Here is a 13375-nt window from a genome sequence, read left to right as displayed (position 1 = left end):
GGGTCCATTGGGATTTGATTGTAGCCTGAGTACGCGTCCAGGAACGTTAACCGTTCGTATCCAGTAGTGGCATCCACCATCTGGTCAATCTTTGGCAATGGGAAGCTATCCTTCGGGCAAGCTTTGTTCAGATTGGTGAAGTCAATACATACTCTCCATTTCCCATTCTTTTTCTGCACAACAACGATATTTGAGAGCTAAACCGGGTATTGGACCTCTCTAATGAACCCTGCATCAAACAATCGATCGATTTCTTCAGCTATAATTTGATTGCGCTCTGGAGCAAACCTTCTCTGCTTCTGCCTTACAGGCTTTGCGTTCGGATCTACATTGAGAGAGTGACAAGAAACAGAAGTACCGACTCCTGGCATGTCTAAATGGCTCCACGCGAACACATCTGCATTCTGAGACAAGAAATCAATCAACCCTTGTTTCTCCCCTTCTACAAGTCTTGTTCCCACTTTTGTAGTTCGGTCTGGCTTCTCATGGTCGATCTGCACGTCAACAAGAGGTTCTTCGGTCAAGACCGAAGGCTCCTCCTCCCCACTGTTGTTGGGTGAAGGACCCTGTAATTGCTATCTTGGGCTAACAGAATGGATGGGTGCCTTTCCTTTTCCAGCAGACTTCAGAGTTACAGAGTAGCACTCCTTGGTCGCGACCTGATCTCCATGAATGTCAATCACTTTGTTCCCATCTGGACCTAAACATCTCATCACTTGATGCAGAGTTAATGGAATACCCTGGACTCTATGGATCCACCCTCTTCCCATCAGAAGGTTGTAGGAGGGATGGATCTCAACAACTACAAATGTCTCTATCAGAACTCTTTCAGCAGCCTACACAATCAATTCTACCATGCCAATGGGCTCCACCCGTTTCCCATGGTCTGCAGATCTCCTCTCTGAACACCTGTAATCAAACGTTGCCATTGAAGGCGTGGATCAAACGATCTGTCCTCAGCAAACTCACTTTGCCACGGTGATGCAGCCCTATGATCATACACTGGCGCTTCCTCTCGCATGATTCGTTCGTGATGTGGATCCAAATGAATAGATCCCTCCCGATCCTCTACCTGACGGACATTTGGAGGTAAATCACCTACCAAAATTTCTTCACAATGAGGATCCATGCGATTGATACCTTCTGGATCTCCTTGATGAACAGCGTTGAACGGCAAGACTCCCTCTCCTACCGGAGGTGGCCTTGGAATAGTAGGAGCCTCACGACGCTCCATTCCAGCTCGTAATTCTGCATTCTCTCTTCTCAGGGCTTCAATCATGCTCATCAACTCATCAAGCTTCGACTGCTGGCCATTCTCCAATGGATTTGAGCTCTCTCCTCCGATCATCATTCCTGATCGGAGCAAAGTCATTAACCGCAGATTTCTGATCAGATCTGAGCTTTGCTAATGCGAACGCAGTAGATCTGGACTCAAACTAGTTGAATTCCGTCCGTTACTGGCCGGATTTGAATTGCTTTAGCAACGAGCTCTCCAAATTCAGCAATCTCAACAGGTCTAAACTGCACAGCTCACCGGAATAAACACAGATCAGGTCTGCGTAAATCGGACGCCAATCTCTAGAAATCAACTGGAATCGAGATTCAGCAAGACAAACCACTTTCATCAATCTTGATTCAGCTTTCAGAGATCAAACGTCTTCTTCATGAATTACTCTGGATCGAATCGATTTGGATCAAACATCAATCAATCCTCATCGGTTCCCACAAACGGCACCATCGAAGATGCACTAAATTTTCCCCAATTTAGAAAGAGAAATTATGCACTTCAAACATTTTACAACCCCTTTTCCCTCTCCTTTTCGTCTATTTATAGACGGTTACAACCACTCCTAAAGCTTTCTAACTGACTTTCTTATGATGGGCTGGCCTTATTTACTTTCCTTTTGTTTGGGCCTGACCCCTTTGGTCCCACTGCGAGTTTCTCTACTGTCTTCCTGGACCTGGGCCCGCTCAGTTAGGACCTGCTCCATTCCAGCTGCTTTTACCCGACCCATTCTCAGCAATCTGGATAGTGTCAAGCCCAGTTCACTTTTGGTATCCTCACTAATGTAAGCTTCATCTACTTTTTTCTTTTTCTTTTTTCCTTTTCTTCTTTTTCTCAATTTCTTTCTTTGTTTTAGTGTATAGTCAACTTCTCTACTTTGTTGTTCTGTTCTTTCCTCCTTGTAATTTGGACAGAGATGACCTCAAACCCTAGGTTCCAAAAAATAAGAACAGAATTCTTTCACTGTAATTCTGACAGATAAACTGTAAAAAATAATAATAATAATTTCCCTTTCTCGCTTCACACTTGTCTTGGATTGTCTCGTCTCTATTATCATGAGTGAAAAATCGAAAAACAAGGACTCTCTTTTTCAGTTCTATGACTACTACCAAATTGATGGGTTCCAACAACCTTTGATCAGATACTTCACGAGGTAGCCGAGGAGGACGTGGTCTCTCACACCCTAGCAAAGGTGGCCGAGGTGTTCGTGGCGGCAGGACATGTACATACTATGGCCGTACTAACCTTTCTGATCATTGTTGGGAACTTCACGGCAAGCCTGCATAGGCAAATCGGGTTGTGGTTGAGGGGAAGAACATTAATCCTGCTACTGAGGAACATGTTCTTATCTCCAAGGCTGAGTATGATTCGATTGTCAAGCATGTTAATCCTCCATCCACTTCCACAACCATTTTGGAGCATGTCTTCATTCTTCATTCGATACAACCTGGATCATTAATTTTGGAGCCTCCGATTATATGACAGGCAACGCCGCTCTTTTATCTGGTATTTCTCGTATATCTTCTCCCCCTTATGTCACAATAGCTAAAGGTACCAAAACTCTAGTCCAAGGAATTGGTACCGTTCATACCTTTAATCTAACCTTCTCTTCTGTCTTGTATCTACACCAATTTCCCTTTAATTTACTATCAGTTCGTAAACTTACCTTTGCCCTAAATTGCTTAATAACATTCTATCCTACTCACTGTGTCTTTCAGGATCTAAAGACAAAGTGGATAATTGGTGGGGGCTTTGAGAAGGCTGGGCTCTACTACTTGTCTTATTCGCCTATTTTATCTAGGGGTGGCAATATTTGACATGACACACTAATACGACTTGAACACGACATGAAATAAGTGAGTTCGGATCTGGCTTAATTGTGTTCAGGTTGTAAGACCTGAATTGACACGATAATTAAACGTGTTCGTGTTTCACCCACTAACCCGTTTATAACCCATTTAACTAAACGTATTCATTAAACATATTAAGTTCATGTAAAAAAATGACCCATTTAGCTAAACGTGTCTTGTCATGTCGTGTCGTGTAATAATCGTGTCGACTTATTTAATAGGATACCCATATCTTGACACGACCCGCCAACCAATGTTATTAAAAGCCCAAGGCGCACCAAGGTGTTAGAGGTCATTTGGAGCCTAGGCGCGCACCTGAGTGAAGTGAGGCACATAATTGAAAATTTAAACTACCATAAAAACATTCATATCTCACAAGTCCTAGCAATATTCTAAACATTAATATCAAATATAAAAAAGTAGATCCATCAACTAAACTTCAACAACCATAAAACAAAGCACAAAAAGAAATAAATCTGTTAAAAAAAAAAAAAAAAAAAAAAAAAGATGTACAGACAGAATAAGTAGATGGAGAGAGAGAAGTAGACGAGAAGAGAGAGAAAGTGTTAAAGAAAAAAAGGAGAAACAGTAGACGAGAAGAGAGAGAAAGTGTTAAAGAAAAAAAGGAGAAACAGAGCGCAACAACCCCCCCCCCCCCCCCCCCCCCCCCCCCCAAAAAAAAAAAAAAAACTAGACGAAGAGATATGTAAACAAAGATAAGAAGAGAGGAGTACAGGAGAAGAGAGGACAGAGAAGTAGAGGAGAAGAGAGAGAAGAAGAAGAAAGAACTAACATGGCTTCGTCGTTCATCTCTCCTACTAGGGCAACGTCGTTCGTCTCACGGTCTCACTCTTTCTCTGTTCAGTTAACACTTTTACTCTTAGGCTTTCTTATTTGTTTATTCTTTTAAACAAAAGTTTCTTCTCTCTTACGCTTGGGCTTTCTTATTTGTTTATTAAGTTGCCAAAAGTACCCTTTTTGGCTTAAGAAATAGAATAATCATAGTTTTTAAAAAAAAAATAGTGAGCCGCGCCACAGGACGAGGCGCAACCAAGGCGCGCAAGAAAATGATCAATAATCAACAATTGAGCAAAAAATAAAGAAAATGATTTACACCAATGATGAAATATAAAAAAATAAAAATAAAAAAACCAACAATTGAGACAAAAGACACAAGAAAAATTGAGCAATCCAGTGAGGTCCAATGAATTAAAGTTATTGAGTAGAAAATAAAACGATATAACCAAAGAAATATAAGAGGAATTACTATATCAATAATCAATAAAGGGAAACCCTTGATACGTACCCATCCATCTCTGGCATCTGAATATCCATGAAGCAAGCATCAAAATTGTGTGGTAACTGCAGCAGGGCAAGAGCTGCTTTACCACTCTCAGCACATACTACATCAGCCCCAAACTTCTTCAATGCACCAGCAGCAACTCTACGGTTCACCCTGTTATCATCAACCACCAATATTTTCTTGCCCCAAAGCAAGCTCCGCAGAAAATCTGATCCATTAAGAAAGTTTTTCACCTGTTGTGCCTTCTTTCCCATTCCCAGCACCTCTTGAAGGCATGCTGCCATCATACTTGCTCTCAAAGGTTTCATGATCATGGTATCTGCAAATCCTGCTGCTTTTGCCTTTTCAACCTCATCACTACTAATGTTTGTCACGAGAAGAATCATCTTGGGCGATATAAACTTGTGGCCATTCTGTTTCCAATCTGATAACTGTAAATTCAAGCTCCCATTCTCTCTGGATATTAATGAATCTTTCTCGACTAGAATGATTTCTGGCTGCATTTCATTTCTGCCATGATAGAATTAGTTTAATTCAGGAAGTTGACTGATACTATACTAAGAGATGGGAAATGTCAATTATAAATCTCTATTCTGATATGGTGTGCAAAGACATGTATTTGAGATCTCTCCTTTAATGTTGCCTCTGGAATAAAAGTTTGCCTTACTTGTTCATCTAACACTTTAGTGAAACTTACTCAAAAAAAGACTTTCGGTGAAACTTGATACATACTGCATAGAAATTTACACAAGCTCGGAATTTAAGGCATTGTGTGAGTGGGTCGTCTCAAGGATTCGGGATTTTTCTTTGTTGAACTATTAGTTTCTCCATTATCCCTTTTGTAGGTTTAAAACAATTTCAGATCTTCAGATGGTAAATTTGTTCCATTGTCATCACCCATCAGTATAGTGAAGTTACTGGATTATGTAAGATCCTTAGTCTTATTTTACATTCTTTCACAATATATTGTTGCCACCATAAAAAGTTATCAAAAGTCAGTCCTGCTACCTGAAATTTCCAGATGAAGCCTGATAACATATAAAATCCATCAAAAAAGGTAAATGATTAACGGATTCAAGTTTTCCAAGTTGACTAACCAAAAAAAAAAAAAAAGTTTTCCAAGTTGTGATTATATCTAAATTTGGGGCTAACAAGAGGATAACATTACCAATTTGAATATATATATTTTTCCTTTCAGGGACATAAAAGCAAAAAAGCAGGGCTTGCAAGGATTTGGCTTAAAAGATTAACCGAAAAGGCAATATCATTAGGGCACTAAACTGAACTGCAGTTAGATAAAAAAATAAATAAATAATTTTATATATTTATATATTTATATATTGAAGTTTTCAAATGCCCAATGGAGTTGAAATATAATGAGGGACAAGAAATACTTACGTAGACCTCTGGGAAACATTTTTTCCAGGCACTGCAACTGCCATCCTGTTGCCACCTACAACTTCGACCACGATACCAAGTCTTTTTAGATGGTATATGGTTACAGCAGCTCTTACTGGTTTCCTATCAACTAAAATTGCTTTCAATCCTTTAAATCCAGGAGGCAGATCATCAGAAAGAGGTTCTTTCAGATCAGTAAATGCATTTTTCTCACACTTCCCAAAGACAGCAGTAAATGAAAATGTGCTTCCAATTTGAGGACGGCTTATAAAGTTTATTTGACCACCCATCAGTTCAACCAAGCACTTACTAATGCTCAATCCGATTCCAGTTCCACCATAATTTCTAGAGGTTGAACTGTCTGCCTGCATGAAGGGTGTGAAGACCCGTTCCTGCGCATGGAAAGGGATCCCAATCCCTGTATCTTCTACACTTACCATCAAAGTGACATTCTGAGAAGTTCCATTAGTGGTCATCACTTTATTTGAAGAATTAAGTTGGAATCCTTCATCAGAAATCAAATGCTTGAAGGTATCCCAACTGTTCCGGTCATCGGCAGCTTCAAAACCACTTAAGGTGTTAAATTGACAGCCACTAGATAAAATAACATTTTCGGTACCTCTATTCAGACAGGTCGCTTTTGCATCCACTACAGCATCTGAATATTCAGCTAAATGGACTTGAACAAATATATGTCCTCGCTCAGTAAACTGTCAAAAGTTAAATCAAGTGAGCATAAAATACATCAGGATTCAAGAAGTAGGTTTCTGCAAGTAAAAACATGGTTTTACAGGGTGGATAATTTTATTAGTTGAGAGCAGGTACAACTCAAGAAAACAAAGTTTGTTGATTAGTTTATTAATTGTTTTGTTGAGGGAAGAGAAGGAAAAGAGGGCCGATGTTGAGCTTAAAATCAAAGGGATTATTCAATCAATAGATTTACTGAACCACGCTAAATGAAAAAGATAAGATTTTTAACTATCCAGAGTGGCAAGGCTTGAACATTTTTCACTTACTTTGACTGAATTGCCAACGAGATTTGTGATAACCTGTCGGAATCGTCCTGGATCCCCCATAACAATGTCAGGAACTTTATCAGAAACAAATACAGCCAACTTCACTTCCTCAATTGTTTGTGCAGCATTGTATTGGAAAATTCAATATAAAATGCATCATGGAGGTCACCGATCATTAATTGTTCCACAAAAGGAGAGGGAAAACCATAAGAATAAAAAAGTACAAGGTCAGTTCATGCACAGTGGCATACATGACAGATCATGAATTACCAAAAAAAAATGCAGAAGCAATGCACAGTTCAGGAATCAATTTGAGGCTCTTCAAATAAGGCAACAATTATGGTTAACGATGCTGTACTGGAATATTATTGCAACTCAGTCAAACTTACCTCGATGCCCTTGTGCCTAGACTTCTCAGAAAATAAAGAGAGAACATCGTCAAGTATAGAGCGAAGGTCAAATGGGACTATCTCCAGCTCTAATTTGCCAGCTTCAATTTTAGCCCTGTCAAGCACTTCATTTATTAATGTTATTAGTGCCTTTCCACAGGCTTGAGCAGTTTGAGCATAGTCCCTTTGGGTTGAACTCAAATTTGTATCTAGAAGCAGAGCAAGCATTCCTGTAATGACATACATAAAATGAATGTAATTGTTGACTGAAAACGGATTTGAACTCTCAATCATTCTTTTATAAACACCAATAAAAGATCAAGAAAGGATTCTGAACATACCAAGGATGCCATTCATGGGAGTTCTAATTTCATGAGAAACGGTAGCAAGAAACTGACATGAGCAACAAAAATAGAATTCCATAAAAAATTTGTAGTTTGAATTTTTGATGAAATTGACTAAATTTTGCCTTTTAGGAGCAGAATTAATAGCCTAGCGAAAAAGAAAAGAACAGGAATAGCATGAAACCTGGGATTTGGCAACGTCAGCAGCTTCTGCTCGGACTTTCAGCTCTTGCATTTCGTGGAAATCATCCTCAACTTTGACAATGTGAATAGCAGCACCATATATCATATAACCAACTAATAAACCAATCACAAAGAATAAGAATGCAGTGGTGACTGCTGTCCATGATGTAGGTGCCGTCTGAAGATACCTGTTCCGGAAACAAAAACCTTAAAACTTTGGGTCTTTGTTCAAAGTAAGGATTAACAGCAGGGGTCCTCTTACAGAACTTTTAAACATTGGCTTCTGAAAATAAAAATCATTGGCAAGGCGCACTTACCTACATATCATTTGGTGCTTCCGGACTGGATCGCCAAAATCAAGCTTGCTTACACGCTCAAGGGACATGTCTCCATCATGATATTGGTGTCCATACATGATTAAGGGATCAGAAGAGTTAGTAATATCATATACGTTTACCACAATCGCCTGGTTCCCAGCAAGTTGCCCAAGTAAATTCTCAACAAGGGACTCAACATCAAAGGCTCCACCAAGGTATCTGCATTCAACGAAAATATTATTTTACCCACATGCAGAACTTTTTTGGTATGAACCATGAACAGATCAAGATGAAAGCAATTAAAATATTAGAAAATGTAAAAATTAAAGAAAATTAGAACAAAAACAACAAAACTCTTATATAAAAAATTGTTTAGAACACTTCCACACAATAATATTGCAAACGATGCAAATCACCAAGCACTATAAAACAGAAATGATTACAGAAGAAGAAAAAGAAGACTATCCCCCTATCACATGTAATCCTCAAATAATCATACTTTAGGAAATTACACATAATACATATGGACTCGAGAGCTGCGCTAGGTGTGAATGTATGTCCACACGTTAGATTTATATATGGTTAAAAAATAAACTTGAATAATTGGGTATGCATGAATAGACCATAGCGGACACGTTCCGTGCCTATATCCAAATATTGTGTGTCCAATATGGATACTTCAATCATAAAAATTCATTTAATTAGCATAGCTAGTGTAGTCAAGAATAATGCACCAAGCCAATTCGCCCTTGCACATATGACACCAGTTGTGGATACATCAAAATTCCAATTCACACTTATAAATAGAAGTCTCAAATTTTTGTACTTCAGTAATAAAATAAAATTAAGAAATGCATGCTCTTAATTATTTACTTTTCACAGAATGTTGTGTATTCAGCTTTCTTTTGCCAACATGATCTAATAGTCTACCCCAAAAAAACCAGTTCTGGAAATACAGTTGCTTATGTCTGCTAAAAAAGAATCTTAGTCTCAAAAATTCTCTCTTGCTGGGCATATGGAAAGAGTGTGAACATTGCTCTTTGTACTGAAAGCAGATAGCAGCAACATTCCGACATCAAAATCAAAACTGTGCAAGTTTTCTATTTTAGAACTGAAAGTGTAACATATTACCAATCCAGTATGAAGGAGTGGCAAGCCATTTATACAAGGCAACCTTTGAGGAAAAAAGAAAAAGAAAATACTTAAATCGATCTCAAGACATTCGAAATTTCTCAACCCATCCTGGAATATTACAATGCTTTTTGCAGAAAATGTAAATAGCACAATAGATTCTTGCGGATTTTAATTGATTTTAGCCACAGGCAATATTGGCATCGATTTGAGAGATTAATGGGAAAATATGGTAACTAAAACAAAGAATCAGAATGACTTATAAAAAATAAATAAACTAATAAATAATAAGAATCAGAATAAAATATCTGCAGTGTGCCATCTTTGACTAAAGCCTCGAGGAAGCTGACTAGATGAAAATTGGAATAAATTTCATGGTGCAACATTTATTAAAATATGAACCAGTGACAAATTAAAAAGTTAATCTCCTTAGGATTCCTTCATTTCGTTTTGTACTGTCTTCTAGTTGACCATTAAAATTCTATTCTGCACATAACATATTTATAAAACCTAATTTACAGAATTTAAATAACACAAATCTTGACTCATTGCAGAAAGGTTATAAAAGTAAACATGTATGTACAAATTTCCAATGTGTTAGATAAATGTTAGGGGTTACCCTGCAGTTGCTTCAATGCGTTCTCCCACCGATGGACTTGGAGGGAGCTTAAATTTGTAAACAGGGATTGTCAAAACAACCCCAAGATGATGAGAACCCAACAGCCTGAAGGGGCTTGTGAGAACTGCTTTGCCAGTAGCCCTAGCTCTCAAAATGTTTTCGCGGTCCTCCTACATCATGCAGACAAAAATATGCAGGTTAAAAATAAAAAAAGAAAAGAAAAGGAATTCCAATCAATTTGGAATATGAAAATGTATATATATCAAGTAAACAATTGAAGCTCATAAAATACACAATGTACCTCGCCGGACATCATATCGAGGGATTCAATGTAGGAGACAGTTTTCTGAGAAAATATCACAGGCGCATATTCGTCACGGACAGGTGAAGGCTCCCTCTCCATTGTCCTTACTGTCCACCCATGTTGCCTCTCAAATTCTTCTCTATTTGAACTGACCACTCTTTGTGCATATGCCACACCACTCATCAATGGGCGCTCAAAGGACGTTCGGGCCGTGTACTCCGCAAAAGTTTGCTGCATTGTGCAATCAACCACACCCATACTAACATGAATTCAGACAATCATCAAAGAACACAACATTTGATGCCCAAAATTTAACAAAATATATCAACACAAGTACAAACCTGATCAATTGCTGATGGATTCCTATAATAATGAAAGGTGGAGACGAGGATAGCAAGAGCATGGACGTGATTAACACTAACACTGAATTGATCTTGTAACATCCTCGCCCTTTGATCACACATGCTCACGAGCACTTCCTTCCTTCTCACCTTATTATCAGCATCCATTCTATTGTAGATTAATCTGCTCACAAAGGCCACAAACAAGATCCAAAGCAGCAGAATTTTTGGGAGCCAAGCTCTATTGATAAATGTGTACTTCCTCTTTGTGCCCAATTGCTCATTCAACTTCACAGCCACCAAGTGGTGGCTTTGAGTCTTCAAACCCATCAAAACAAAGCTTCCTCTGCCTCCCTCTTTTCTCTCTCCCTTTCTTCTTCCCCTCTTTCCCACTTCATCTTCAAGCTAAAACACAAGAACCCATCAAAGTACGTATACATTCAAGAGCCATAACTTCTACAAAGAACTGCAAGTATTATTTTCAGAAGCACTTTCTATGCATACAAAGAAAAAGGTACTCTGTACACTGGAAGCAAATTATCATTGCAGCATTGTTTTGCGTGACTCAAATTATCAGTACCCAAAACCCCCAAACAAAAAATAATGAACAAAATTTAAGAGAAACCCAAAAGAAAGTTTATCAAATTTTTCATCAAACAAGCATGGCTTGTTGTAGCCCTCAAAAGATGGACAAAGCCCAAATTCCAAAAAACTCTTCCCCCAAATCCCTCTCTATAATTATATGTTCCTCTCTCTCTCTCTCTCCAATGGGGTTTGAGAAATTGAATGGAATAAAAAATTCAAGAACTCAAGTTATGTCCTCTCTCTCTCTCTCTCTCTCTCTCTTTGCAAGCGTGAAGTTTGTTTGAAGAGAGTCTAGAGACAAAGAATAGCACGCATGTTCACTGTAAACAATATCAAATAAACTAATAATGTTCACTGACCTCCCAATAATAAACATTAAATTAGCCAACAACGCCAGCTAAAACACAGTACACATACATACACAACCAAGAGAGAGAAACAAAACCAAAATAGCCAAAACACAGACAAGCAAGAGAGAGAAACAGTATAGAGAGAAAAAAAAAAAAAAAAATCAATGAACCTGTTTCTGGGTACATTGTACTGTTATATGGCTTTGTTGGTTGGATCAATCGCAACTCTCAAACTTGTGCCTGCAATTTTTTAATCGGACAGATAATATTTGATTTATTTACTTTACTTTCTAAAGCAAATGAATCGAATTTCAAGGATTTTCGCAGATACGCGGTTCCCCCCCACAACAAAACCCATAAACAAATACTCTCTCTCTAAAATCTCTGATCTCTCTCTCTCTCTATAACAACTAGACTTCTCTGCAAAAAAACTGTATATTCTTTTCCCCCTTCTCTCTCTCTCTCTCTCTCTCTCTCTTCTTGTCAAGCTATTTTTCTCGACATTTATAGGAGTTTTAGTGTTGATGATCACTCAAGACTACTATACAGTAGTCACTTGCTTTTAGGTAATTTTCTGGAAATGGATACCTATATATATATATATATATATTTCTTCTGCGATTTGTTTATCTCCCTCAAAAATTTGTTTCTGTTGAGAGAGAGAGAGAGAGAGAGAGAGAGAGAGAGAGTTTATATATATAAATGTATATTAAAAATCGCTTTCTCATATCTATGTGATAATGACTTCACGACAAGGCGAGGATCTCGTCCCCACTTAAATTACCGAAAAGCCCTAATATTTGACACCATATAACTATTATAATACTACAGTTAGGGGGTGGCAAAGTTTTAACACCAAAACCAATACTCGAATACGACACCAGTTAAATAGTTTTGAGTAGACTCTAAACGGGTTGATATGATTAACCTGTTTAGTTAATCGTATCATATTTGAGTTGAAATATTTAAACTAGCTTTTACCCGTTTAACTATATGTGTCAAAATAAATCTATATTTGAATTCCAAAATAATAATTTAAACTTGTGTCTTATAATTTATTATTTTGTAGATTATAGACTATTTAGTAATTTGATTGAATTAAAACTTATATTTTATAATATTTATTGTTTGATTGAGAATTATTAATAATTTGTCATTAAACGAGTTACACGTGTAACCTGTTTAATAAATAAGTCAGGTTAGTGTTAAATGTTCTTAATATGAGTATTAAATGAATCATATTCGAATTGAATTATTTAATAAAATATCTTTAAATTGAAACGATACGATTATAACCTGAGCACAAATTGACACTTCTACCTTCTTAGTTTGACTTTCTGATATAGTATCCCGAAGTGGTTATTTTCAAAAATTCTGCCCTTTATGTTATGATCAGAATTGCAAGGAAAGTAAATAAGAAAGTTGGGTTTATTTAATGTTAAATTAAGTATGAGAACCAAAAAATAATAATAATAAAATAAGGAAAACTGACAGGCCATCTATTTTGTTGAGTGTTTTTTATGAATGTTTTTCTATCTTTTGAGAATAAAAATTTAAGAAATGTATAAAAATCAGTTTGATTGGCTGTTTCATAAAAGTGTTAAATGCAAGTTCGAAAATTTTAAAAATACTTGGGGATATCATACTCTAGATTTTTCAATCGTTAGATTGGTGGTATGGCCTACCTAATTAATGATGCAATGATTGAGAGACCCACCCAATTATTATACCCGGAGTATTCTAGAATGTGACAACCCTGGATTTTTCAACCTAGTGTGTACTATGATGAACCGAAAGTTGATCCGATAACGGATCGGAAATGCGGAAGTAAAAGATAAATCCAAAGTCTATAGAGATGCAAACCATCCCCAAGACACCAATGTGACCTTCCATGAAGTCACAGAGCTCAAGGAATTAACCAGAAGCGAAAACTAGCATGAAAAGGGTCAAATGGTACCCT

General features: G+C 37.4%; 1 protein-coding gene across 1 annotated transcript in view; it reads right to left on the bottom strand.

The window, feature by feature from the left end:
* LOC132295515 (histidine kinase 4-like) overlaps positions 1–12061 on the bottom strand; it is a 28893-nt gene extending 16832 nt beyond the window's left edge. The window contains exons 1-11 of the mRNA XM_059793811.1: positions 11586–12061; positions 10481–10885; positions 10137–10370; positions 9836–10005; positions 8086–8304; positions 7770–7956; positions 7583–7634; positions 7242–7471; positions 6853–6951; positions 5837–6546; positions 4442–4948 (exon numbers count right to left, since the gene is read on the bottom strand). Of these exons, the coding sequence (XP_059649794.1) occupies positions 4442–4948; positions 5837–6546; positions 6853–6951; positions 7242–7471; positions 7583–7634; positions 7770–7956; positions 8086–8304; positions 9836–10005; positions 10137–10370; positions 10481–10810 (2738 nt within the window). The 5' untranslated portion in view covers positions 10811–10885; positions 11586–12061. The remainder of the gene's footprint in view (positions 1–4441; positions 4949–5836; positions 6547–6852; positions 6952–7241; positions 7472–7582; positions 7635–7769; positions 7957–8085; positions 8305–9835; positions 10006–10136; positions 10371–10480; positions 10886–11585) is intronic.
* Positions 12062–13375: the final 1314 nt, after the last annotated feature.

This window comes from Cornus florida, unplaced genomic scaffold (genome assembly GCF_030987335.1).
Source record: "Cornus florida cultivar Cherokee Brave unplaced genomic scaffold, ASM3098733v1 CherokeeBrave_3.0.0_Hap2_Chr02, whole genome shotgun sequence".
NCBI classification, from domain to species: domain Eukaryota; kingdom Viridiplantae; phylum Streptophyta; class Magnoliopsida; order Cornales; family Cornaceae; genus Cornus; species Cornus florida.
The sequence above is the reverse complement of the archived record's forward strand: the minus strand, read 5'-3'. Positions and strand labels throughout refer to the sequence as shown.